The sequence below is a fragment of the Oreochromis aureus genome, linkage group 19 (assembly GCF_013358895.1).
Source record: "Oreochromis aureus strain Israel breed Guangdong linkage group 19, ZZ_aureus, whole genome shotgun sequence".
Classification (NCBI taxonomy): Eukaryota; Metazoa; Chordata; class Actinopteri; order Cichliformes; family Cichlidae; genus Oreochromis; species Oreochromis aureus.
In genome coordinates this window covers 8,656,626-8,682,988 of record NC_052960.1, presented here as the reverse complement: position 1 = coordinate 8,682,988, position 26,363 = coordinate 8,656,626, and the positions used below count along the sequence as shown (strand labels likewise).

Genomic DNA, 26,363 nt, shown 5'->3' with positions numbered 1-26,363 from the left:
AAAGAGACAGTATTTTATTTTATTTTCCTAAAAAAGAATCCCAAAAATCAGGACACTTCAAGTTGTTGAGCCATTTCAAACTAACGAACTGACCAACATTGTGATCTCTACAGCTATACTGCTAGCGAGGCTAATAAGGTTTCTATTTTTATGCTTTAAAATACAGCCAAAACTAATAGAAGTCCACCCCAGAGAGCAGCAACATGAGCTCTAATTGGCCGTCTGACAAAAGAGGCTCGTCCTCTCAGTGCTGCAAATGATGGCTTATTAAACGCATCGGTTAACCCATTCTAATTAACCGCTGAAATATGTATAATTACTCTGGTGGCACACTCCACGCCGCACAGTTTGGGTGGGCAGACAAGGGGAATTTCTGTGCGGTCCAACTGCTTGACGTCAACATTCAGCAGAATCCCAGAATATCTTCTGAAGAGTTAGTGGTGCAAAGACACTCGGGCCTGCTTTCTGAGGCACACGGGTCATGTGAAGAGCTGGTGCATTTGGCTCAGTCTGGTCTCTGGCAAGTTCCCAAGGTATTCCAGTCATGTCGGGAGGGGAATTCTTAAATAGCTGTCCTTGCTGTTAAAGCTGAGCCATGTATGGGATACTGCAGCACAACCATGATAATCCTATTGAGCTGTACATGTGTTTGGGTTTGTGGTCAAACATCAGGAGCCAAAACACCATCTGGGATCAAAAGAAACATACTGCAGGAACAGGATAGAGAACAGCACGACTCAGTCCAAAACAAAAGGTTGGTGCTTTTAGAGTACAGATTTGCAGCAGCTTGCGGGAGCTGATTTTAACTAAAAGCTCAGGAGTCAGAAAAACAAGATTGGACAAAGCTCCCAAAAACATGGTTTAAAATCTGTAGCTCTAAAACAAAGCGGGACCACTGTCCTTGGATGAGTATGCCTGTAATAGGCCAAGTTTTTAGGTAGCTAACTTATCTGAATAAATCTAAAATGGGTTAGCAGCTCAATTAGATGGATGTGATGAATTAGAAAGTTGCCACCTTGAACAGTGGCTGATGCAGTTTGCAGATTTAAACCAGGAAAAAAAGTGTTCATTTCCTGTAATGTCAGAACTACAGAAATCTTATATTTCAAGCATTCAAGAGCCTGATTATGCCATTGAGACTGAATTTAGTTGGTTTTAATTGGACTGAGTTTGCCAATAAATATATATGGAGATACTGCTAAATCCTTACTTGGAGATGAGAAAGACAAAATATGCATGATGCATTGCACATTTCCTTTTCAGTCACCTTTCTAAATCAACATGTGTTAATAAACCTCTCTGCACTGAATCACACTTGTTATTAATCTCTGTCTCTCTTCCACAGCATGTCTTTTATCCCGTCTTCCTTCTCTCACCCCAACCAGTCGCAGCAGATGGCCCCGCCCCTCCCTGAGCTGGGAGGTTTCTTCCTGTTAAAAGGTAGTTTTTCCTTCCCACTGTCGCCAAAGTGCTTGCTCATAGGGGGTCATATGATTTTTGTATTTTTTCTTTGTATGTATTATTGTAGGGTATAGTTTGCAATATAAAGCGTCTTGAGGCGACTGTCGCTGTGATTTGGCGCTATATAAATAAAATTGAATTGAAAATATAGAAATCCCTCGACAGAAACGACCAAAACTGTCAGAAAAAGATTTTTTGTGTAAGAGCATAACACTCCACAAGGAGGCTAATGAGAAAATTAGATTTTCAAGACTTTTACGTAACTTAAACTGACATGGTGTCTCCTCCCAGGCCAGTACAATACATGTGATTAAACCCATTCCTGCTCCAGTGGAAGTCCTCAAAGGCTTTGGCTCGAGTGGCCCTCTATGAGGGAAGGAAAGGGAACAGAGAGCCAGTTAACCTTCCCTGAACAAATACAGATAAAGAGTTCACAAACAAGTGCAGTTCTCCTCCTAATGTGACCACCCAAGGACACTTGAGTTTTGTGTGACGTGTGACCTTTTTCAGGTTTCTTAACTGTCCACATAATTTAGATTGACATCAGTGTGTAAAACAGTACAATTAGCTCATAAAACAGGCAAACCCCCGTGTGTGCCTGTAGTCTGTAATTAATCATTAAGCCTAATGCACCCAGCAGGCGTACGCCTAGCAAAACAGAAACAGCTCCAAAGCATATAATATCGCAACTTGAATACTTGCACGAGGGGAAGCATGGGTTAAACGAGGGTGTCTACTTCCTGCAGATAAGTGACAGCCAGTAGTAAGAAGAAAAGGAAATTATTTTGACAAGAAAGCTGTGCAGGCAGCTCGATAAGCCTGCCCTCAGATTACCACTTCACCACCAGCCCGAGACTGGGATGCCTTGTGTTGTGCTTTCTTTTGTAATCTTTCTCGACAGCTGCCGGTGAGCCCTCTGTTAGTCTGCTTTCGCCTGGCAGAAGAGTCTCGTCGTTCAAGCAGAGACAGGATGCCAGTTTCTTCAGAAAATAATGACGTTGCATGCTTCATGGACAATCGCCACACTGTTAGAAGAGCTGAGTGGTAGTCAGAGGGGGCGTGGTGTGACTATCTGCGGAAAATATTTGGGTATAGCTAATAGACTCTCCTTTTTGTCTATTTCTGGCAAAAAAGCTCTAAAATCTACCTTAAAGTTCCTGCTCAGCACCAAACACCTGACTAACACAGCTGGGAGCTGCCTTTGGACACAGTGAAGCATTTAGCACCAACCAAATCCATTTTTGGAGATGGCAGAGACCAAAAACAGAGCTACAGGAGTGTGATGAGACCATTTAAATGAATGATAATGTTGTTCTGCAATGCTGGATATACAGAACTTTCTCATATCAGGTTAAAAATGTCACGCTTTACCTGCTGGGCTGCTGATTGGTGTCTACATTACAGCTTAAAGAACACCAATAGAATTTATTGTATGTGAAAACATCTTGGGGTTTGAAGAAAGGAGAGTTTCAGTGTATAAAGAATGTGAATGTGGGGACACTGTTTTTAGGGAAAGATTCATTAAGTGGGGCTTAATCAACAAACAAACAAAAAATCTTAGGCTCTTAACCCATCTCTTGTCTACCTCATTTTGGTGGCATGTTAAAAACAGCTTGGCACTAAAGGGTACAAGCCAGATGGGTGACAGCTGTGGCAGAAACCATGACCTGTATCAGAAAGACAATCTAATTGTTTCTAAATGTGAATCCTCACGGTAGCCTGAAAGGCAGAAAACCGCATTACTCATCTTCTTCCGAGCAGAAAAACATATTGTGGTAATTATCTAAGTCCATACAAAACTTCCAAAGCCATAATGAATATCCCACATGGCTGTTTTAAACTTTCTAATGCTGGTTCCCTGGCTGGTATCTAAACAGCACGAGGCTTAATGAGCCTACTGCTGTGAAACGATTTCGAAACTAGTTCAAAAGACGATACAGGAACAAAAACAAAATGCCTATTAATCGCAGTACAGCTTTTACAAAGTATCTTGGTCATGTCCATGACTGAGCTGGCATTTTAGGTCTTATAAATAATAATAAAAAAGGAAGGTCTAATTACTAAAATTATATATACCTAATATGGCTGTTTATATATAGCCAGATCCCTAAAAATCTGCATTTCTGTTGTTTTCTTAGGGGTGGGGATTATGCTCCAATGGAAGCTATTGATGTAAAACTTACCGTTTATGAAACACTACTGCCTTTACTGACTACTATTATTACTTTTCCCCAAACCTTTCTGTTAGCACAGAGTTTGTCAAAATGTTGAACAGCTGGGAAAGCAACCTTTTAAATATACTCAAAGGTAGACATGGTCAAAGTAGAATAAATTGTCAAAGATCAGTCATACAATAAGGTGTAAAGGTAAGAAACAAACAAGCTATTCTGAAGCTTTTGATTGGTCAATGTGTTGTACGCCCTCTAATGTCGCTTATATTAAAATTGATAACATTTTTAAGTCAAGGTGGATGAAAAGCCATTAAAACATTCAGAATGCCAGAACGTATCCACGCGCCAAGTTAGTAACAGATCATGTGACCATAAGGATCTAAGAAACATGGAGCTTGTGGTGAGTTTGTGTTGTTAGCTGTGTTAAATGCAGCCTTAATGCAGTAGTTTTAGGGGTGGTTTTGGCTCAAGGGGTTTGTCCACTAATTGCAGTATTTGCGGTTTGAAGCACCAAGTTGACACAGACGCCAGGTGAAGATCTTAGATTGAAGTACAAGACGATCGGGCCACTGTGTGGGAGGGGTCATGACCCCCCCCCAGTGGAAGTCCTGGCTTTTTTTTATCCCTCCCAGAATTTAAGTCAGACTTGCTACAAATCTATTTTGAAGCCAAATCAGAATTCTGAGAATAGTGTTCTGCGATAAAGTTAAACTTCTGTGGAAAAAAAAAAAAAGTAAATAAAGTCAGAATTCTAAGAAAAAAGTGAAGTCTATGAAACAAAGTCATATAATAAACTGTCTTCTGTGACTAAATTAGACTTCCACGGGAAAATATAAATATTTAGAATTTAGCTAATAAATTCAGACTTGTGTGGAACAGAGTCAGTCTTTCATGTGGGAAAAATTCTGGCTTTTTTTGTAGTTCTGTGAATTAAGAAGGAACAAAAAAAAAAAAAAAAAGACTTTCTTCCGGCGTTTTTCTCCAAATTCTGGAAATTCGTGGACTGAAAATATAGGTTTTTTTTATCCTTGATCCCAATCTAGTTCCCTAACAGTGAAACCCAAGACTGTGGTCCTGTCCTATTCCAGTGTTTTTCAGAAATTAATCACTTGTATTGACATGTAAATCTGCAGTACTAGCGTTTGTCAGCTTAGTTCAGTCATAGTTGACTGAACTCCCTCTCCTGATGAAATGGAGCTTTTTGGTTAAGTCAATAAAAGATTCTACTCGGACTGACACGGTTCGCTCAGGGTCACGTTTCTTTCACGGGAGAGTTGAGGCTGCGTTGCCATGGCAACTCTGTAAGCTCACAGCAGTCGAGTAGCCCATATCTACAACAAAATGACTCGTTTTCCATTACCTCAGACAGACGTGTGTCAGAAAGAGTAAATGTTTCACCCATCGGCGAGTCAGCCTTAGGAAGACACTGTTGCTTTGTCACTAGAGAACAAATTATTCTTTAATTGCAAGAAAACAAAAGCGAGCTGGCTTGTAATGGTACCCAGGGGCTGGATAATGAGACCACGAACAGCTGGTTGAGACAATGAAAGCATCATTTCAATACACAGCTTATACAAACGGTGCTCCTCAGGATTTCTATGGAGGCAGTCAATTCTTCAGGCCCCCCTGAAGCAGTCTGAGCCGAGAATCACTTAAAAATGAGAATAAACCTAACCAGATTTACACTCAGTGTGAAATCATAGAAATTAAAATTCCGCCAAGCTTTTGTCCTACAAAAGACCGTTTTGTTGTTATGGTTGGAAGAGCTCCAAATCCAGGGTGGAGCTTTGTGCAACATCCAGAGCTTGAGAAAGAAACACTGATGATGCATGAAAATAAGTGCGTCTCACTTAAACACGTCTCACTGTTATCAACAATATTACGCTTATGTTATACATCTCTTAATGTCATCTGTGGTTTGACCTGAAGAATGACGACAACGTCTGACTGATTTGTTCTCAAACAAAAAACGAATCAGTCGGGTTTTTTTTTAGCTTCCAAGCGCCTCCTGCTCGTAAGCAGTTAGTGTGTGTCACATGACAAGACAAAAAAAAAGAAAAAAAAAAAGGAGAAAAGCTGAGTTGTAAAAACGCATAGAAAACCCACTTCCTAAACGAAGTCTCTTAACAGTTTCTTTCCAGGGCGAGAAAGCATCACTATGTTTTTAGCTTCTTTTCTGAGGGCGATGAGGCCGACTCTGCTTCGTCTGATCCCACGTGAGTCCGCTTTAGAGCACTCAGTGCGGGGACTTTTTCTCTCTGTGGCCGCTTGTCTTCAGGTGGAATGCCAGTCTCTTCCTCTGGATCTGAGGCAACATGTGGGCCCTCAGTTGTGTACTCTCCCGTTGGTGCCACAGTCCGGTGCTGCCCGTTCACTCCGGGGGTGCATCGGCTCTGGGAGGTGCTGTCAACAGCCGGTGAGCTGCCAAACGCTTCTCCGCTATCAGAGCTGTCTAAAACTGGCTCTGTAGCAGCCCTCCCTTCAGTCCTGCATCCATCCAGTGACTGAGGAGATGCAGCTGGATGTCTTTCCAGCTCAGTCCTGTCACTCCCTTCCTCATTCTCTTGGCTCTCCGGAGACATTACTGGGCTCAGACACACAAAGTCAGAAGGGCTCAGACATTTTTCCTCATCTGTGGCGCCGTCGGTTCGGGGCTTGATTTCGAGGGAGTTTTGTTCCTCGCCTGACGAGGAGGAAGACAGGTCATCGATGGCGATTGATGGGTAACTGCAAGAGTCGATGGCGGAAAAGAGAGCTTGTACGGACTCGGGACGATCCCCAGCTCTAGAGACAACATGCATGCGTCTGCGCCTCATGACGTTACGCCGCCTCACAGCGCTACGGCGCTCCTCGTCGTCGCTGCTGGAACTGGAAGTGGATGTGGAAGAGCTAGAGGCTCCAGCGGGAAGCGAGGGAGAGGAGGTGGGACTGGAAATCGTGGAGTTGTCCCTGGGGCTTGGGGATCGAGGACGGGGCATTGGGTCGAGCCAAAATTCGCTGGAGTCTGAGTCCTCATTCACCAGGAAGCCAGATTGATGGCGCTGATGTCTGCTTCGTCTCCTGGGTCGTTCCTCCCCCTCATCTCCGGCTTGCTCTTCCGCTCCTGAAGCATCAGGTCCAGCCAGGGAGGAGGAGGAGGAGTTATCAGAGTCGCTGTGGTGACCCGCAGCAGAGGCAGCAGTAGGAGCGGTTGGTGTGGTTCGTGTGGAGCGGCGTCCCCTGGCGTGGAGCTGCATGATGGCCTCCTCACTTAGGTCAGTGTCAGAGTCTGAGCTCCAGCCCTCAATCTCCCGACGCACCAATGAGTCGAAGAAAGCCATCATGCGGGGATCCTCCTGGATAGACTGGCTGACATAATCGTGGGACAGACCGCTGCCGCTGTTGAGCACCAGGGTGATGTACTCCTCATGAGTGTAGAGGCTGCGGGATTTGTCCTCCACACGACCCTCCAGATCTCCCAGACTGTCAGGCTGCTGGTAGGGACTCCACACCTAAGATGGGCAGAAACATAAAAGGGTAAAGGTGGGTCAGTGGAGGGTGAAGTAGAAGGAAGGAAAAGGGAAAGATGCAGTTAAAAAAAAAAACCCACACAAAAACATTTGAGATGACAGAGAGAAAGTGAGGAGTAGGAAGAGTGAGCCAGGATCAGGTTATTACACCTGTACCTGTATCGACTTCCACTCAGTGCAGTGACGTACAAGTTTGTGTAACCAAAATAACAAAAAAAGAGAAGCTGGATTTTGTCACCATCAATGACAGAATTTCTTAAACCGAAGAAGCCATTTTTAATTTTTGTAAATGTTAAAATGGTAAATGGCCTGTATTTGTATAGCACTTTACTTAGTCCCTATGGACCCTAAAGCGCTTTACACTACATTCAGTCATCCACCCATTCACACACACATTCACACACACATTCACACACTGGTGATGGCAAGCTACATTGTAGCCACAGCCGCCCTGGGGCGCACTGACAGAGGCGAGGCTGCCGGACACTGGCGCCACCGGGCCCTCTGACCACCACCAGTAGGCAACGGGTGAAGTGTCTTGCCCAAGGATACAACGACCGAGACTGTCGGAGCCGGGGCTCGAACCGGCAACCTTCTGATTACAAGACGAACTGCCAACTGTTGAGCCACGATCGTTTATACATTTATATAATATACAAATATATAAACAAATACAAAAAGCTTAGAGTTCAGCTAGGCTATGTTGTATGCTAGCACTCTGCTTATTATCATGCACAGGTATAACTTCTAACATTAGTACAGTACTGTGCAAATGTCTTGAGCCACTCCTCATTTCTTTATATTTTGCTTCCAAGCAGCCAAACGTTCCTGAAACATTTAAAGTGGTTCTGAGCAACAGTTTTCCAGGATATCTGAAGGCCTTTCTAGGTTTTGCCTGCTTTTTCACTCCAGTTCCGACACCAAACTATTTTCAGAGGATTTTTGTTTGTTTGTTTGTTTTTGTCAAGCTACTTAACACTGACCTCTGAATCATTCATGCAGAAATATTGCACCTAGCTCAAGGGATGACTCAGCATTGGGTCTGCACATAACAGGCAACTTAGCGAGACGTCTGTTTTAAATTGAAATAATTGTATGTGCAATTGTATTGTTTGGGGTTACAGTGGTGTTGGGAGGTAGTGTCAAAAATAACGTAAAACATTTTACATTTAAAGAAGAGCGCTGAATGTCTTTCAAGAAGCCTGGAGAACTATTCCTGAAGATTCTTAAATTACAAGAAAGCTGCCAAAGAGAGTTCACGCTGTGCTGAAGAATAAAAGGTTGTCATACCAAATATTCACTCTTTCACTTTCTAATTTACCTTATATGTTTTGTTTCGGTGAATGTTTGCACATGTTTAAATAAGTTGCTGCAACCATTTTCAAAGCAGATTATAAAGAAATGAGGCGTAGCTCAAGATTATTGCAGAGTACTGCATGTTTACAACCCCATCTCCTCTCATTTTAGCATTTTTTAAGAAACACACATCCAAGGATGTGGACCACTTACAGACACAAACAGAGAGGATAAAACAACCACTTCTATGGGGAGAGGCAAACTGATGATGCAAAGCTGTGTTATTAACTTTGAGACATGAAGCAAACTTCAAATACTGCTTGCCTGGTTTACAGAGAACATGAGCAGCATATTTTCTCATAAGATAATACAGAAACGCAGCTCTAATTCTAATATTATAAAATCATGCTGTGCCAAATGATTCACTATTTGCAGACAACCAGATTCGATGTGGTCCACAGAAGAAAACTAATGGCTTCAGCAGACTGAGAGAACTTAAGGAGAAGCCTCAGTTTTTTTAATTTTAACTGCAATATTTAACTGATACTGCAGCTTAATCGAGCTTGAGCTCAAGTGAAGGGTTTAGTAATAATAAGTGTTTATTTGAACGCTTACACAACCTTTAGCTGCCTTAAACTGCAAAGATTTTAGAAAGCCTTGTTGTATCTCATAATATAGCCTGGCTCTGGTTTCAGAAATACTGTATCTGTAGAACCTCTCACATCTTTCATGACCCACTTTATGAACACTGCCCAACATCATCTGCTTCAGTCGACAATAGTGATCGGGGAAATCCATCCATTTTCAATCCCCACTGCACAAGCGGGACGTTAGAGCTCAGTCAGTTACTCAGTGGTGTCATTGGAGATCAATGTCTCACTTAAGGGGACGTTTGCTGTCCAAACAACAGATGATGCTGAGACTCGGATGTTGGGACAGTCCACTAACAGGATCATTTCTCTAACGGCTCGTCACCCTGATGCTGCAGAAAGTGGAAAGAGACACATCTGTGTACCAACACGAAGCCCGAAAGAAGAGCTGACGCCAAAAACTGCAGTTCCTCAAATGACCATTTGAGGTGGACTCAAAGAGCGAGTCAATCCCAAGAGATTCCCTGTTAAACTGCCCGTTTTATTTTATATTTACAGCCTGGTCAGAATCTTTTAGTGTCTGCAGCAAACATTTCTCAAATGCAGTTAGTAAAGTCAGAAAACAAACATCACAGTATAAAGATTCCTTTACTTACCTTGATGACTTTCTCCACACCGGAGGAGCAGATCATGTATGTGTGAGGGTTGAAGCGGACCTGGTTGACTATGGAGCGGTGACCCTTCAGGACCATGAAAGCTCCGTTAACAACACGACCAGGGCCTCCTTAAAAGAAAAGCTTTGTTAACGTGTTACCGGCAGACAAAACACATCCGTTCAGAGCGACAGAAATGGAAGACTACAACAGGGACTCGTTAAAGAAGAAAAACATTCGGTTATACAGCAATTCAGCCTGATTCTTGATCTCCTGAGGCAGAAAATGCAGACTGTGAAATATAGCAGTTCTAATCCTTATAATATACCATTAGCCTGACAAACAAAAAGGCTCTGTGTGCATATTTCGAGTGTGAGTAACTCCTTGAAAAGTGAAAGTCATAAATATGGCAGGTGGTGCTACAGAGCTACAAATACCACATTCTTGGATTGCTGCATTTCTGGGGATTTTCCTCCTGGAGTAATTATATCCGAGGCATTTTCACTGTAAGAATATATCGAGCAGTAATTTCTAAATTGTTTTTAGTTCATGTGAGGAGGTGGAAACATTCAACGTTAATTTGACATTGCATTGAAGCTTCGCTACAGGTTTTTCTGTAGTTACTCGTGCCTGGAAAGTCTATTATAACCAAATGAGCTAAGGGGTTAACCACAGTCTGCCCTGATGAGGTCTCCAAATGCAAAAAGTTGTCAGGCTTAATGTGCAGACTAGACAGAAGACAATCTCACACTGGGATATAGATTATCAAATCATTTCACTTCTTTTGTTGCACCGAAATGTCAAAAATGAAATAAATCTTGCTCAACATATCACCACAAAGCCACATAAATATGCCATCGGTGCAGTTAGATCCAATAACTCACCTGCTTCTGGATCCTTTGGGATTTTCCACATGTAGAGGTTGAAGTCGTCTGACCCAGACAAGATGTACTGAAGGAAAAAGGGGAAAACAAAAGGATGTTTAGATTGTAATCTGCTCCATTCTGTATGACTTAAACTTTCCATTTACCTAAAAAGAGGAAATTGCTCACATGCGTATGTATGCTGGGAGAAATGAACCATGGGGAATTTGGGTGGTTGGGCAATACGTAACACAAAAACAACCGATCTTATCGCGACACCGTGTCTCATAATGTGCGATCAAACCCCGCCTTCGCACGACACGACAGTCTGACCCCAACAGAGCTCCTGCTGCCCGTCTTGACTGTTGTTGGATTTTGGGAACAGATGGTTCCACTTGAACTTGTCGCTTAAGGTAGGCTTTGAAAGAGTCGGGGTGGGGGTGCTCTATGTTCTTATACGTATGGTTTAAAACAGCATGAAGAAGGAAAGACTAGAAAGAAGAATTACTTTATGGTTAAAACCCGTTTACAGCTAGCATATCCACTGCATTATATGTCCTGGTGATATTAACCAGACTTTAGAGTTGTAACAAAAAAAAACAAAAGAAAGGGACTTGTGTAGAGTGAGCTCTTTGTAATGTTCAAAAAACCTGTTTCAGATGATTTCAGCTATGTGACAAGTCACATTATCCTGCTGGAAACAGCCTTCATAGAGGAATGGCCGTGATCCACAACAATACTCAGGTAGGATGTGGCATTTAATCATCCTCACAACCAGCCTAAACCGATGATTCAAGGCAGGAAGGAAAGATGTTTTCATGTTGTTTATGCCAAATTCTGACCCTAACCTCTGAACGACGCAGCAGAAATTGAGCCTCAGACCTGGCAACATTGCTCCAATCTTCTCTTGTCCAATTGTGTTGAGTCAGTATGAATTAAATCCTCAGTTTCCTGTGCTGAGCTGAGAGGAGTGAAACCCGGTGTGGTCTTCTGCTGATGTAAGCCGTCTGTTTCAAGGTTTTATGGGATGTTGATTCAGAGATGCTCTTCTGCAGATGTTGGTTGTAATGACTGGTTATTTGAGTTACTGTTGCCTTTAGCAATTGGGACATTCTCCTCTGACCTATGGCATCAACAATGCACTTTCATCCAGAGAACAGATGCTCACTGGATATTTCCTCATTTTCAGACCGTTCTCTATAAATCCTGAAAATGGGTGTGTGGGAAAATCCCAGTACATCAGCAGTTTCTGAAGTATTCACACCAGTCTGGCACCAACAACAGCACCAAGTTCAGAGTTACTTAAATCACCTTTCTACCCCATTTTGATGCTCACTTTAAACTTCAGCAGGTCATCTTGACCATGGTTACAAGCCTAAATGCATTAACTTGCAGACAGTAGATTTGGCTGATTTTTGCATGAACAAACAGCTTATAAAGCAGCCAGTGAATGCATATTTTGCAGATGCAGATGTTACCCCATTTATGTAACCAGCAGCAGTGTTCAAAGAATCAAAAAAACAAAATCTACATCTTTGTATTTCTTTTAGCAGATTTTTATTTAATGGGAATGTCTTTCAAGCCCCATTTTACAAGTGGAGGCAAATTCTTCTCTGATAAAATAATTCACATGCGCTTTAAGGCATCGTCATCTGCTCCTTACAGTCTGTCAAACTGTGGAATATTTTTGTGGTGTTTCATCAGCAAATGACTTTAAATGAATGTCTTCAATTTCCTTCTGTAAACATTCTGCTGGTCTGCGCCGGTGCATTTTTCTTCACAAGGTTTTACTGCACACTGTTTTTACACAGTTCTTCTCCAACATTATATGCATGCTTTTAGAAAACCCATGTCCTGTGTCTTCATCTAAGAGAAATCCTACATAAAATGATCATCAGGGATGAAAAGTAATTATGCCTGAGGCTGAGACTGTGAGATTAGTTTAGCTGCTGGTCATGGACACATTTTTAGCTCAGCACCTGTGTGCTTTGCCTCTCATTCCCAGAGGACACATCAGGAAAGGAATGTTGTGCCCAAAACTAACTCCCCTCTTTCCCTTCTATCAGCTTCATGCAGCAAGTCACCACTCAGCTCTTCTGCTCTCACACTATTCTGAGAAAATCCTCTATTACATGCAGAGCCTGTGTGAAAAAAGAGCTACTTGGTTACAGCTGCTACATTTGGTCAAACCTCCATCACATCCGGTCAGTTGCTTGGTTTCTTATACCACTTCTTCTCATTTTCCTACAACATCCATAATGTAATTAGTACACCTAGTACAAGAAGCCGAGAGTATACTACTTGGCTTGGGAAATTCTCAAACTGCACTCACACAGCATCTCAAAATACTCAGCGGCTCAGTAAACTCAGTTTTAAAATATCAATGTAATTATGATGCAGTGCTTTTCCTGGAAAAAAAAAAAGAAAAGATAACCCGATTACGGCAAAAAATAGCTACACAGATGGCTCGCTGTGTATATAATAACCCTTTGCAAGATGCCTTCTGCTTTGTTTATGTCAAACAAGTCAGCAAGTAAGTTTTCATGAAAACCTGCTAAACATTAAACACAGGGAAATGATTTGTGATTAAACAGGCCCAGAACAGCTGCTGTACAAACAGGTTAGTACAGCTCAGGTCATGATTATGTGAATGTACACCTGACAATTTGAAAGTCGTTACATCCCTGATTACAAATTAAACATATCTGAAACCTGCAAAATGCTACAAACTGACGAGCAGGTCATTTAATACATGTTATTACTGCACATGTTATGGTTTTCCAATAAAGTGAAAGGTCGATTTTAGCAGTAAATTTTGAGAATAGTTCAATTAAAATGAATCATCTTAAAATATTATCTGGAACTCTGCAAATTCTAGATTAATGAGTCCACTAATGAACTCTGGAAAATATCAGAAAGAGGCAGGAAGACTGTCCAAAGTCTTTTTTTTCTTCTTGCATTTTGACACAGAGCAGGAAACAGTTCCTGTCAGATGCATTCTCGCTGGTCAAAAATCAAACAATTTAGGCAACATTGTTGTCTGAATGCAGGGGGTTGAAGCAGGACACAAGAAATACACTTACAAGCTGTGATTGCACTGATCTCACATCTGTGCAAATCAGAATTCAGTCTTTGTATTAAGGAGCTAGCAGGTCAAAGACTGTTAGATATCAGACTTGACTGGGTTGGAAATTTGCCTCCTCACATGTGCCTTCATCAATTAATGTCTAGAAAAGTTCACGACTGCTGTGTAGGTGTTAAAGAAATTCCATTCCATCAGCAGCTGAGCAAATTCAAACCTTATTGTGCTGTCCTGACCCGATTCTGCACTCTTTGAACTACCTTCAGATCTTTTTTAAGCCTTTCTGAGCCTAACTGACACCAAAGGCAAATGTTAACGTAATAAACATGACTAGAGGCTGATGTCATGTCTGAAGAGGACCAACAGGAGGATCAGTGACTGAGGCCAGAGGCTTCTGGTGCTCCTCCAGCACTCAAAGGTCCCAGTTTCACAGAAGGAACTAATATATTCTTCTATTTTTATTGTGTCTAATAAGCCCACACTCTCCAAATACTCTCCTTAAATTTCATTTGAGGTATCCACAAAGTCAGTTAAAACAATCACTGTTCTATGTTTCGTATGTGCTTGTTGTTTTAGGAGCTAAATTCCACTCTTGAGATTTTTTGTTTTAACACTGCTGCACATGTACATTTAAATGAAGAACATCAGCTGTCCTGTGAATCATTTAAAACACAGGTCGGTAAACACATACGATCTTTTTACCGACCTGATCCTTGTCCCCGGCGAAGCAGCAGCTCTTCATGGTGCAGGAGTTGAAGTAGCCCTGGTTATCGAACTGGAAGCTGGGAAGCCGGGAGTGCAGCTCGTAGAGGACCGGCGGCAGGCGGCGCCGCAGAGCCAGCAGCTGGGTGCCGGTGCTGTTGAAGCGAACACTCATGGCGCTCTGCAGGGACATACTGCCTCCATAACGGAGCAGCGAGCTGAGAGGGCGAGAGGAGAGAAATGATAATACCCGTCTCATTGTTCACAGTACTACAAAGAAGACAGCAAGAATATTTAGGTAACCACTTTTTTTAAACAACCAGATGAGAATAAAACAAGGTGATTTTCACTACATAAGTAATCCCAAAATAAATATCTTGTAGTTCCAATAATGAGAGCCAAAATATTTAAGTATTTATTTAAGAGAAACAACAGTGCTGATGAGCCATTATTCAGACAGATGAATAGCATGCCTTTTTCTTGTGGTTTAACTTTAACATGTTGTGAAAGTTTACTAAAAACAGCATTACACAATTTCTAAGTACTGATCTTCATACTTTTCCACATACTTTGGCACCTTTGAAAGAACTCCCCAGGAGAAAACAGCGAGAGAAAGATACAGTTCTGTGCAAGACTTGAGTAAATTCTTTATACCTTGCTAAGAAAATGGGAAACGGGTGCAGTGACTTAGTCAAACATTTGCAAATATACATGAAAATACAGTATGTAAGTCAAAAACTGCATTTGTACAATTCTAATAAGCTTGAAAGTCCATATTTGGGATAAAAACCTTTATTCAACACAGCCTGAACTCTCATAGTCAAGCTTTCTTGTAATTCTTTATAGCCTTTGGGAAGAGCTCTCAAAGCTCTTCTGTGGATGTTTGGATGCCTTTAGATGATCCAAAACTTCAATAATGTTGAGGTTCAGTCTCTGGAGAGGCCACTGACTGATAATGCTCCACTGTGTGTTTTTGTATAAAAGAAAACGTTAAACTTGGATCCATCACTCCATAAGAACTGTTGCCACTGATTTTCAATCCAGTTCTTGTGTAATTTAGCAGATCTCAGCCTTTTGTCCTCATTTCCCTTCATTAAGAACGGCTTCTTGCCATCCATCCTTTCACTCACTCCATGTCTACTGGGGCTTTAAGCAAAAAGATCAATCAACTGAAGGGTCAGATACATGTCTCAGGCCTGGAGTCTTTACTGAAAAGTTTCCTTTTTGTTAAGGACATGACTTCACATGTTATTCATCTGCTGTGTGTGGTTTTTTTTCCTAAGGGCTGCCACTTCTTTTGTCCTCCAACTGTCTAATGCTGTTATTTTTTAAGGACATACTGGACACAATGAAGACATATGGAAAGTTTTCAGCTAGTAGCTCTTTGGAAATCGCCTAGTTGGTGCAAAAATACTATTTTATGTCTCTCAAACTTTGTTATCTTTGGCAAATGGGAGCAACTGCTGTGTTTTTATGACAGGCTGCTAGTTAAAGATACAATTTAAAATTGGCACATTGCTAAGTTGTCTGTGTACACAAAAACGATTCATCCCTCGAGTTAGGTGCATTTTTAGATGGGTGAAAACATTATTCTGAAAATGGTCACATACAATGACTGGACTGAAAATGAGTGAAAAAGCAGCCAAAAAGAAAAACTTTGAAAAACTTGAGAAAGTTTGGAGATCTACAGCTAAAAACCACTTTAGAAATTATAAGAAAGTCTGTCTCCTTGGAAGCAAAATATAAAGAATGAGGGTGGCTCAGGACTTTTGCACATTACTGTACATCATGATCTCGATGAAAATGACATCATTAGGAAGCAAGTCCGCCCTTTAGCCAAGGGGAGACTGTTAAATTACTCTGGCTAAGTAAATTAAATATTTCATGAAACACCTTTCAGCTGGAAGCTATTTTTAAACTTGATAGTGAACTGAGGACATTTCTAAGGAGCGTCTCTAAACATCCCCCTCACTGCAGAGAAGCAGAGCCAACACCGGTGGGGGAGAAATGACTCAGTGTTTACTTTTACTGGCCATCATTTCTGCGCTAAAATCCCAAGTATGTCTAAACTCACACTCAGCGCCATTCAGTTCAGTGTTTTCACAGACACATTTTTATTGATGCAAACATTTGTTTTTGTTTTTCCTGCAGTGGGAGGAGAGTCCTACAGTGGCCCTGAGAGGCCAAACGAACTGCAACTTGAAAACAAACAAACAAAAAACACACCAGCAAATAGAAAAACGCTGTAAAAGCACGATTTTATGGATAATTACTGCCATAAACAGGAGGTGCTGAAAAATGTAGACAGGTTGTGAATGCTAGCATTACTCGCTATATAAAATTCCTGTTGCATTCAAATCTTTGTTATCCTCAGAGTGATTCTTTTCTGACCCGTTTAAATATCTGGTGTCTGGCGAGCAATGAGCCCTGGGCTGTAACTACATCCTAAGGTTTTAAAAACTGAGCTTTAAAACGTGCTGCAGATGAACAGCGGTAATAAAAACCCAGTGAGGCTGACAGTGATCACTGACTACTTTTAGGTGCTTGTTCATATTAAACAGAACAAGATACAAAGCATTAAAACAACAACATCCTTAATGAACACTGCGTAGTTTGGACCCATACCTAAAAATAAATGTCGCTATTTTTTTTTCTTCAGTTATATGAAACTTGGTGTATTTTGGATTAATAGTATAGCTGTTTGTTGCATGTTATTGCTGTAGATCTTAATATGCTTTATATATTTTGAGGTAAGTTTATCTATAGTGTTACACCATATATTGTAAGGATGTTATGTGTTTGTATCAACTGCCTTCTAAGCCCCATTTAGCAAAAATTAGCTTCTTTGAGCCTCTGATATCCATTCTATATGAATTAAGACACTTATGTTTACTGGTAGCTTGTCACTTGGTTTTTATTTTTGCAGCGTTTTTTTATTTGCTGGTGTTTTCTTAAGTTTGAGTCAGTTTGGCCTCTCAGGGCCACCATACAGTTGTGCTATTGGAAGAGGAAAAGCAGGTGTTAGTTTAATGGTGATGTTACAGCGCCATCTGGTGGAGACTGTCAGGTAAACCTGTTACCTAATAATTTTCTGGTTTAGACTGCTTTATGTGAAACCACAAAGATTTTTTTTTTTTTTTTTTAATAAATCTAGTTTCAGGTTTTTTCCATTTCAGGAAAAAAGTTTTACTGCATGAAAGGTTCTCCTTACTACAACGGATAAAATACAAGCAGACGCCATCTTATTTTTATGCTTCAACATCATAATAATTTCCACTGCTGAGTCAATTTATTCTTCAAGAAGAACAAAAGTTAATCATCTCTTAAAGAAAAAGAGAAACACGTCTGACCTGCGCGGCTTGCGGATGTCCCACAATCCAACACCCTCCTTGGAATTGGCCGTGGCGAGCAATCTGGGCTCCACGGGGTTAAACATTACACTGTGGAAGGCTGAGGGGTAGCTGGCCAAGCAGAAGGGCTCTACAGGGAGAGAAGATTTTCATATTCACAGCAGTTTTTAATAAAGGAATGTTACATTTCAAACAATCACACTCAATCACTCAAATAGCAGCACAGGGCTTTCCGCATACAGTGGAAATTATGATCGGCTCCATCATGAGAGGAACGCAAAAACATTTATTTGGACTACAGCAGGCGACAAAAAAAGCCTGCAGGCAGAAAAGGAAGCCCAATGTTGCTAAATGTATTATCAGGCCAACTTGGTCACAAGGAAGGCTTCTAAAATAGCAGGATGGAGACGTCATGCAAGATGATCCACTGCATTTGTAAAAATATCAACAAGTCTCACCAAGACCCATCACACACACACACACTTAAAATACACCGTGTGACTGGATATTAGCAGCTTTATCAATTACAACCATGACAGCAAACAAAAGAGATCGGTGTCTGAAACCTCCAATGTGCAAAATGCATGAGGATTCAAACTGATCTATACAAACTTATTCATCATCTAATTCGACTCCTCTTACCTCCATGAGGCGGTTCGCGAGTGTCCCAAATAAGCACCCGTCCGTCATCGGATGAGCTGGCAAACACATTGTCATTGACCGGGCTGACGGACAAGCTGTACACAGCATCGATATGCAGGAACACGTTCAGAGTTTCCCTCCTGCAGAAGCAGCAATCAGTCAAGCGTTAATCATTTTGTTAGCGCAGTTAAATCGCTGACCTTTTCATGATGGCTACGAGCTCATCAAAACATTTTGATACTACAGTAACAAGGGTCATTTTACCCACCTCTCCACATCGTGAAGAATCACCTGTTCATCATTTCCTGTTCAACAACAAACACATAAAGCAGGTTACAAGGTGAAGGAAAAGGACACATTTTAAACTTCAAGCTACAGCAGGGCTGGACTGGGACAAAAAATCGGCCCGGGCATTTTGACTGGAGACCGGCCCACCAGGATAGAGATTGAAAATGTGACGTCATTCAGCGGTAAAACCGCAAAGGATTCTGGGAACTTGAGGCAAGAGGTACTAGCGCACGCAGGCTTTCAATTGAACTCAGTTACACAGTGATAAAAAGAAACACAAAAAATGGCAAGAAGCTGTTGTATTATTAACTGCAATAGCCGGTCGCATGACAGCCACGGGAAGCCGACGGGTAAAGAGATCGTTTTTTTTTTTATCGGATTACATCGTTGAAGAGAAATTTTTAAGCCATGTTTCTGAAGTAAGAGCCGACGGATGGTCTGGATATACCAAATATAACGTCCCAGAACACTCCAGCTCACATGTTAGTCTGCTCCAAGCATTCCCACAAAGGTCAGTGTTTTGTAGTAGTTAATACGTCACTTTTCTTAACATAATTGGTGATATAGGTTACAAGCAAGTCTGGGCTGTACAGAAATTGTCGCGCTATGCTTGTTTGTTTATTGTGCATAAATAGTGAATTGTCCTGACACAATATTGCGTTTCGCTTCTGTTATTACCACGGTACACTGACAAAAACATACTTTTATTCACAGGATAAAACAGTTGTTTTGTATCACTAATTGTCCAGTGCGATTACAGCATACAATATTATTGTCACTGCTACATTTCTGTAATGCGTACCAGAAATTATTTCCACTACTAATTAATTACCGTTGAGCTCAAAGGTTATATTAATAAACGGTTAACGAATGTGTATTTATGAAGACGATTTGTGAGACTGGTAAACTTACCTTTGTTTGTACGATGGTCGTTCTACACGGTTTATTTCAAGGTCCTGTACCCATCCGTCGGTAAACTGTACCTGGGCTTGTTGCAGTGACCTGAAGTTACTAAAAACTTCATGAGTGTATGCACTCACCCAAGAACCGTATAATTATAAATCTGAGCGTGGTGAAAGTTGGGCAGCACGCTAACGTCTTTTGTCCACTCTGTGTGCTCGTAAGGGTCTGACCCTTTCACTCCTTTGATTTTTTCCTCATATCTTTTCTTTGCCTTTTCGTCGAGTCTGTCTTTGTACGGACCGGCATTGTTCTCCTTAGTTTTGTACATTCCTTTTTTGTGCGGCAAAGAAAAACCAAGAAGGTATTGGAACCGGAGAATGAACGTTTTGCGGTGCTGCAAATGCTTGCATTTGATGCGGTACTTGGATTGTTTTGCCTCGAGTTCCCGGCATGCAATGCGCGAAAGTCGCGTGATCTGTCAATCGCTATAGGAAAAACCTTAAATTAAGACCAAGAACACTAGAGGTGAGACATGATCATTAATTAATATTAAAATTAATAAATTACAGATTTTCATAAACACCTCCTTTCCTTTTTTTGTTCTCCATTTTCTGTAGTTCGTCTATAACAGGGGTCTGCAACCTTTTACGCCCAAAGAGCCACTTGGGTCCGGTTTCCACGCAAAAGAAAACACTGGGAGCCGCAAATACTTTTTGAAATCTAAAATGAAGATAACACTGTATATACTGTTTTTATCTTTATGCTTTGTGTGAACAACTAAGGTGTGCTGCTTATGAAATCCATGAAGTGCTACAGAGAAAATTACATTTTATTTACGTAATTAACACATTTTGAACTCTTAAAGAAATATAACAAAAGCAAAGACACCCAGCTGAACTAAAATGATCCATGTAGCAAACAAAAACTGTTGTCAGCCGCCTCCTTATATATCGCCTTTGGGCTGTTGGAGCCTTGACCTGACTCTTAAAAAATAATTGGAAAAAAGCACTATGCTGCTGAAAATGAAAAATAGATATTTGGAAAATTCTGCCTAAATATGTATTTTACCTGGTTAATCGTCTGCGGGGGCGTGGTCTGCAGCGCCGCTGCAGGGGAGGCGGACGCACCTGAGCGACACCCGCAATCACGCCTCGCCGCCTTTACGCGTCTGCGCTATCTGTGCTGTTGTGTTGTTGGTGGTGTGTGTCGGGCTGTGAGCTGAAAAGCTACAGCCGACTGTATGCGCACAGCAACCGTGTGTGAAAAGTGCTCAATAAAGAGATGCTCAAAGCGTGTTCATGACTTCATACGAAGTCAGTTTACTCACGGTGTTTGTCTTTAACATAGTTCACGGTGGAGAACAGCTGCTGACATAATGTGGATCCGAAGATCCGTAATTGGGGTTGAAAGTCTCGATAAATTCACGGCGTTTCGGTGGGTACACCGGCTTCCGCGAGTGTGTGGCGCTTATTTTGAGCGATGAAAAAATAATAGAATATAATTTTATTTTTATATTTCAATATCACAATAATCTTCCAATTTAGAACTACAAGTTTAAAAGAACTAACATAAATAAAATACACTTCAGCTAAATACTTCTAATTTATTTTCCCAAACCAGGCGGAGCCGCACTATAAGGACTAAAGAGCCGCATGCGGCTCCGGAGCCGCGGGTTGCCGACCCCTGCATCCGGCCTCCTCGGCTGTAATTGGTCCAGCCCAGAGTCAATCATGACCAATTGGCCAATCCAACACCGTTCATTATATATATATACCCTTACTAAAAAAAAAAAAAATAATAAAAAAAAAAAATCCATCGGCCCATAAAAACAAAAAAGTCGCCAGCGGCCCACCGGGCAAATGCCCGGTATGCCCGATGGCCAGTCCAGCTATGAGCTACAGTTATGGACAGAAGTTATCAAACAGTCACATGTATGAATGTCGTGGTAATTTTGAGCTTTAAGTCGTTTCTTTGAGCTGTTCCTTTTTCAGGGTGGAATGATTGTACAGCATACATACATACAGCAAGAAATGGATGCACAAATTTGAAACTGATTTGAATTTTCTCCAGTCCACACAGGGTCAGTATACATACAGACTCAATTATGTACAAACACTGCTAAAAATATTTGTTAAATGTGCGAGTTGCACCTCAACCACATGCTTTCTGAAGCCATGAAAAAGCTTTTGGTATAATTCTGGCTGGATATTTAACCACTCTCCTTGGTAGAATTGGTAAGGTTCATTTTAACTGGTTGGATTCCTGGCACAGACACCTTGGAATGGTTATTCCAGAAGTTTAATGTTAGCATGTTTAATTTACTCCATAACTAGTTCCGATGTATGTTTAGGGATCATTATCCTGTAGGAACAACCAATTGTGCCCAGATTTCAACCAACTAGCTGTTAATTTGAAGTGAAGTTGAAGAATTCCCTTTGTGCAATCTACTACCAGTAGGAGCAAAACAGCCTCAGAGAATAATGCTACCACCATCGTGCTTTAGAGCTGGTGTATTTTACACAGGTTTCAAAGCCTCACTTTTAATTGTCCAAATATACCGTGCTTTTATTCTGTAGAAGGCATTTGGCTTGTCCATGTGGGCAGCTGCTAATTTCACTCAAGCCTGAAGAAGTCCATTTTGGATGGAGGCGATGTAAAGCTCAGTTTTTGAACTGACGATTGTTTAGAAATCTGCAGTTCTCCTTCTTAGATCATCACAGAGTTCCTTGGACTTTAACATTGTTCTGAGTATTGGTCAGTCCAGTGAGTGCTCTGAAATAAATCCTTTTTCATGCGGCAAAGACAAACGACTAGTTGTAGTCAGTCGTGATCAGTGATTGTAGAACTTTCAACACCACTTATTAAAAGATTTCAGTAAGTGTAAGATGTATGCTGTACAATCATTTCACTGAGGTAAAGAACAGTTCAAAGAAACCATTAAAAGCTCAAAATTACCATGAAGTTCATGCTCATAATGAGTGGATGTAAACTTCTGACCACACTTGTAGCTTTCTTTTCAAGGGTGTGTTAGATACTACTGTTAGTTTATTCTCAAATAATAGCTCAGTAAAGCTTGACAGCCCTTTAGAGTCTCTGGACTCTTTTGAATAGCAGCCAGACTGTAGACAGCAAGCAGTACCCAAAACATTATAACTCAGCAACTCCTGCAGCTAATTTTTTTCCCCATCTATTATTTATACTCAACATCGTTCATGTGCAATGAATCAACCTCAGCTTTTCCACAGCGCACATCAAAGTCCCTATTAAACATTTTATCTGTCTGAATACTTTTTAAATTCTGTTTGCTGTACATGTCCCACAAACACTTCCAGCTCAAAGGTTAAAAAGAGTAGTTACGTCCAGCAGGGATCAGATAGTATTTGTCTTTTTCTTACCACCAGAGAAGACTTTTTTGTTGGTGCTGTCAAAGGCCAGACAGAAGATGTTAGAGAGGTGCTCCCCCTTCAGCTTCACAGGCTTGGAGCGGCCGTGGATGGCTTTCTCCATGTGCCACAGAAGCACCCGACGGTCATCTCCACCTGCAAGTAAAGATGGAGCATTACGACCAAACTTTAAAAACAACGCTTTCTCACGGGTTGCAGATAAATCAGCTTTCGGGAAAGAAACTCTTTGTGAATTCAGTGCAACAAGTAACAGAATAGTGACAGAAATTTGAGCAAAAATACTGGATAAAATAAAAATATTTTATATATGTTGTTTAGCAAACCAAACAAAATGCTTAGACATACATGGCAGTGTTGTATCAATGTATGTGTGTGTGACAGATGTGTGTGTGAATGAGACTTGCAACAGAAAGTGTTTGGGGTGCTCAACTAAGTAGACAGGAACTACATATTTACGTTTAACTTAACACTCATCACATTTTGCCAGAGAAAACCTGAATGTGAAGTTAACAACATGACTGGACCTTGCTTGTCCTGGAACCAGTGTTTCCCAGTTACAATATTTTCCTTATCCCTATTCACAGGATTGCAATGAGATACATTTGTCTCCCAACTCCCTTCAAGTCTCTATATCACCGCCTGCATACCAGAAAGACTAAAACACCAGTGATTTGCATTTCATGCAAGAACCTTACATGCTAATTAACTCTAGCCAAGTTTGTATTGCATGCATCTTTTACTTTTTATTGTGGCAGATAAATAGATGCGTGTCATAAGGCGGACTCATGCTAACATGCTGGAATCGCACGGTGCAATGTAAACTGTAGACTCAAAATGGCAAGCCACAGGCTGTCACGCTAGGCCAGATGATTGTTTTTAATCCTCTCAGGACACTAACAGCTTCCATGAGGTCGCCATGATTAGACTCATGAGAGGGAAAAATGTCCACTTCAGAGGCCACATGGGTCATCTTCTGCACTGACAGAAGATGGGACCGGTCCGAGGCAGCTGCTGCTGCTGCCCCCTCTGACTGTTTGACTCCCACTAGCCAGCAAGAAAAGCTAGGCTAACTTAGCATCGGCTACGGTTACAGCTGACTGCCTGGCTAGCTAGCGTTAGCATGCTAACAAATTAAAACAGTGCAAGCTAGAGGAAGAAGAGGGGGGTTTGACAACTTACCAGACACCAGCCATTCCCCGCCGTTGTTGGAGAACTCAATGGCGTTGACACAGCCGAAATGTCCGAGCATATCCTTCTTGTAGAGGCTGGTGCAGCCTGCCAGCCTGCGTCTCTGGAATTCCTCCTTCAGGAGCGGCTGCCCAGTCAGCTCTCTGCGGGACAGAAAGCCCAGTGAGGAGCGCATACCGCAGCCCTTCAGCTCCTTCATTTTCACCGTGCACGAATACGGCCCGCTCTGCTTTTGTTTTCACTACTGCACCCGGGACATCTGCTCACACTGTGGGGAAGATGTGGCGCACTGTTGGGTCTACATTATGGTGGATACCCCGCTGCCTGCTGATGTCGACGTTATTTCGCACCTCCTCTGTCTTCTCGCCAGTCCCAGCAGCAGCTTCCTGCTCCGGTGGAGGAGGACCTCTCTCTCCCCCTGGCTGTCACTCGGCACCACCAGCCAGCACTCCAGTCCCTTTAATTCACACCATTCAGCTCACATTTTACCATTAACCCACCCTCTTTCAAGTTGTACCATTTTAATCTTGTAGTTTGCAATCCACGTGACGCACAAATGACGCTAATTATTATTATTTTTCTTATTACAGGTTAATAATTCATGCTAATGTTACACTCCAAACAAAGCATGTAATTCCAAAAGAGGTCTACTATAAAATTAATTCATTAGGATCTTTATATTTACTTTTTAGTGCTTCTTATACTGGTTCTTAAACTATGATGGTTTATCTATCTGTGTGGTATAAAGTATAGATAGGTATAAAGTATATTACTTTCTGCTTATTGCCAAATTGATCAGTTAACCAGTTGTTTTTCCTGCATATCATATCAAAGTATATTTATGTATCTATCTATCATGCAATACCTTGTTATAGATCAAAACTGTGTAGTTTTCTGTAGTTATATTCCAGATAGACAAGCAGCTGCCGGCCAACCAGCTAGATGCAGTGATGCTTGACAAGGAGCAGAAGATTGCAGCTGTGATAGACGTGGCAATCCCAGCGGACTGCAACTTCAGTACGAAGGAGAAAAATAGAGGGTTATAAAGAGAAGTACAGGAAACTGAACAACTGGCGTATGTGGAAGGTGAAGTCCAAAGTGGTCTCAGTGGTAATAGGAGTGTTTGAAGCTGTAAACCCCAAGTTGGACAAATAGATCCAGCAGATTCCAGGTCTCTGTAAAGAACAGTGCAGTCCTAGGGAAGGACTCCCAAGCTTCTGGTAGAGGAGCTGAGCTTTAGAAACACATGCATATATCATTGGCATACCCCAGCTTTTCCTCCCTATTTTCCTTCCTTATGAATGGCTTCTTGACAGCCACCCTTCCACCGAGACCGTTTCTCATTTCTGACGAAGCTTCAGTGAACAGTAGATGGATCAACTGAAGGGTCAAATGTGCCAGGTCTTTCCTGGATTTGTTCCCATTTCTTATGCACACACTCCCTGTAGTTCTTTGTATTTGTATCACTTTGCACTTCTTCCACTATTGCTACTAACAGACTGGTGCAATAAAGATCACCAAATTTATTCTTGTGCTTTCATTCACATGGTCCTCACCAGATATGTAGATCTTCACGTTTTTAAGAAGTGTAATGACCTCTTGGTTTTGAGTTTATTATAGAGGTTGAAAACAGCACCTCTGTTCATTCTGTAGTTGGTCTTTTAATAAAAATTATCAGGTTTGATTGAGATGGTAGATGCCTTAAGATAGTTGTTTGTATTAAATAAACAGTGACAAAAGTGTCTCTCGTTTTTCCCACCTTTTTGAAACACATCAATAATATAGCTCTCTCTGCATTATTTCCACCTACGCAGTATTTGTCAGCTGTGATCATCCCTTACAGCTAACAGTTCTGCTATTCGTGTACATGCTCTGGTTGCATCTCGTTTGGATTATTATAATTCTGTTATAATAATTCTGTCTGCTGTTTTCCTGCTTTGCAATTAAAAGTTCAATAATTTAAAAAAAAGCTAGTTATTGTGAATTCAAAGCTAAATCAGAAAAAATCTGCGTATTGTGTTGAAGATATTGAGGAAAGTTGAACTAGGGCTGGACGGTACTTGTTTAATACCAGTTTGTACCACAAGATGGCGCAGAAAGTCCACGTAAGCTTTATTACATGGACATTCTTATATACAGTAGCAGCCTTTTATAGCTCCTCTTAAGAAGTAGGGCTAACGACATAAAATTTTTAATCACATATTCTTATTCTAAATTTATCCGTTCTGGAGTACTAACCAAGTCAAGTAACCCACACATGA

The 26,363-nt window shown here is 41.3% G+C and overlaps 1 protein-coding gene across 1 annotated transcript; it reads right to left on the bottom strand.

The window, feature by feature from the left end:
- Positions 1-5,073: 5,073 nt before the first annotated feature.
- Positions 5,074-24,653, bottom strand: dcaf5 (ddb1 and cul4 associated factor 5). The gene is made up of 9 exons (XM_031733457.2): positions 24,094-24,653; positions 22,906-23,049; positions 18,588-18,624; positions 18,320-18,459; positions 17,678-17,807; positions 14,332-14,545; positions 10,565-10,631; positions 9,684-9,811; positions 5,074-7,123 (listed from the first exon to the last, which is right to left on the bottom strand). Exons 1-9 carry the CDS (start codon positions 24,299-24,301, stop codon positions 5,789-5,791), a joined length of 2,403 nt encoding a protein of 800 aa, XP_031589317.1. The 5' UTR covers positions 24,302-24,653; the 3' UTR covers positions 5,074-5,788.
- Positions 24,654-26,363: the final 1,710 nt, after the last annotated feature.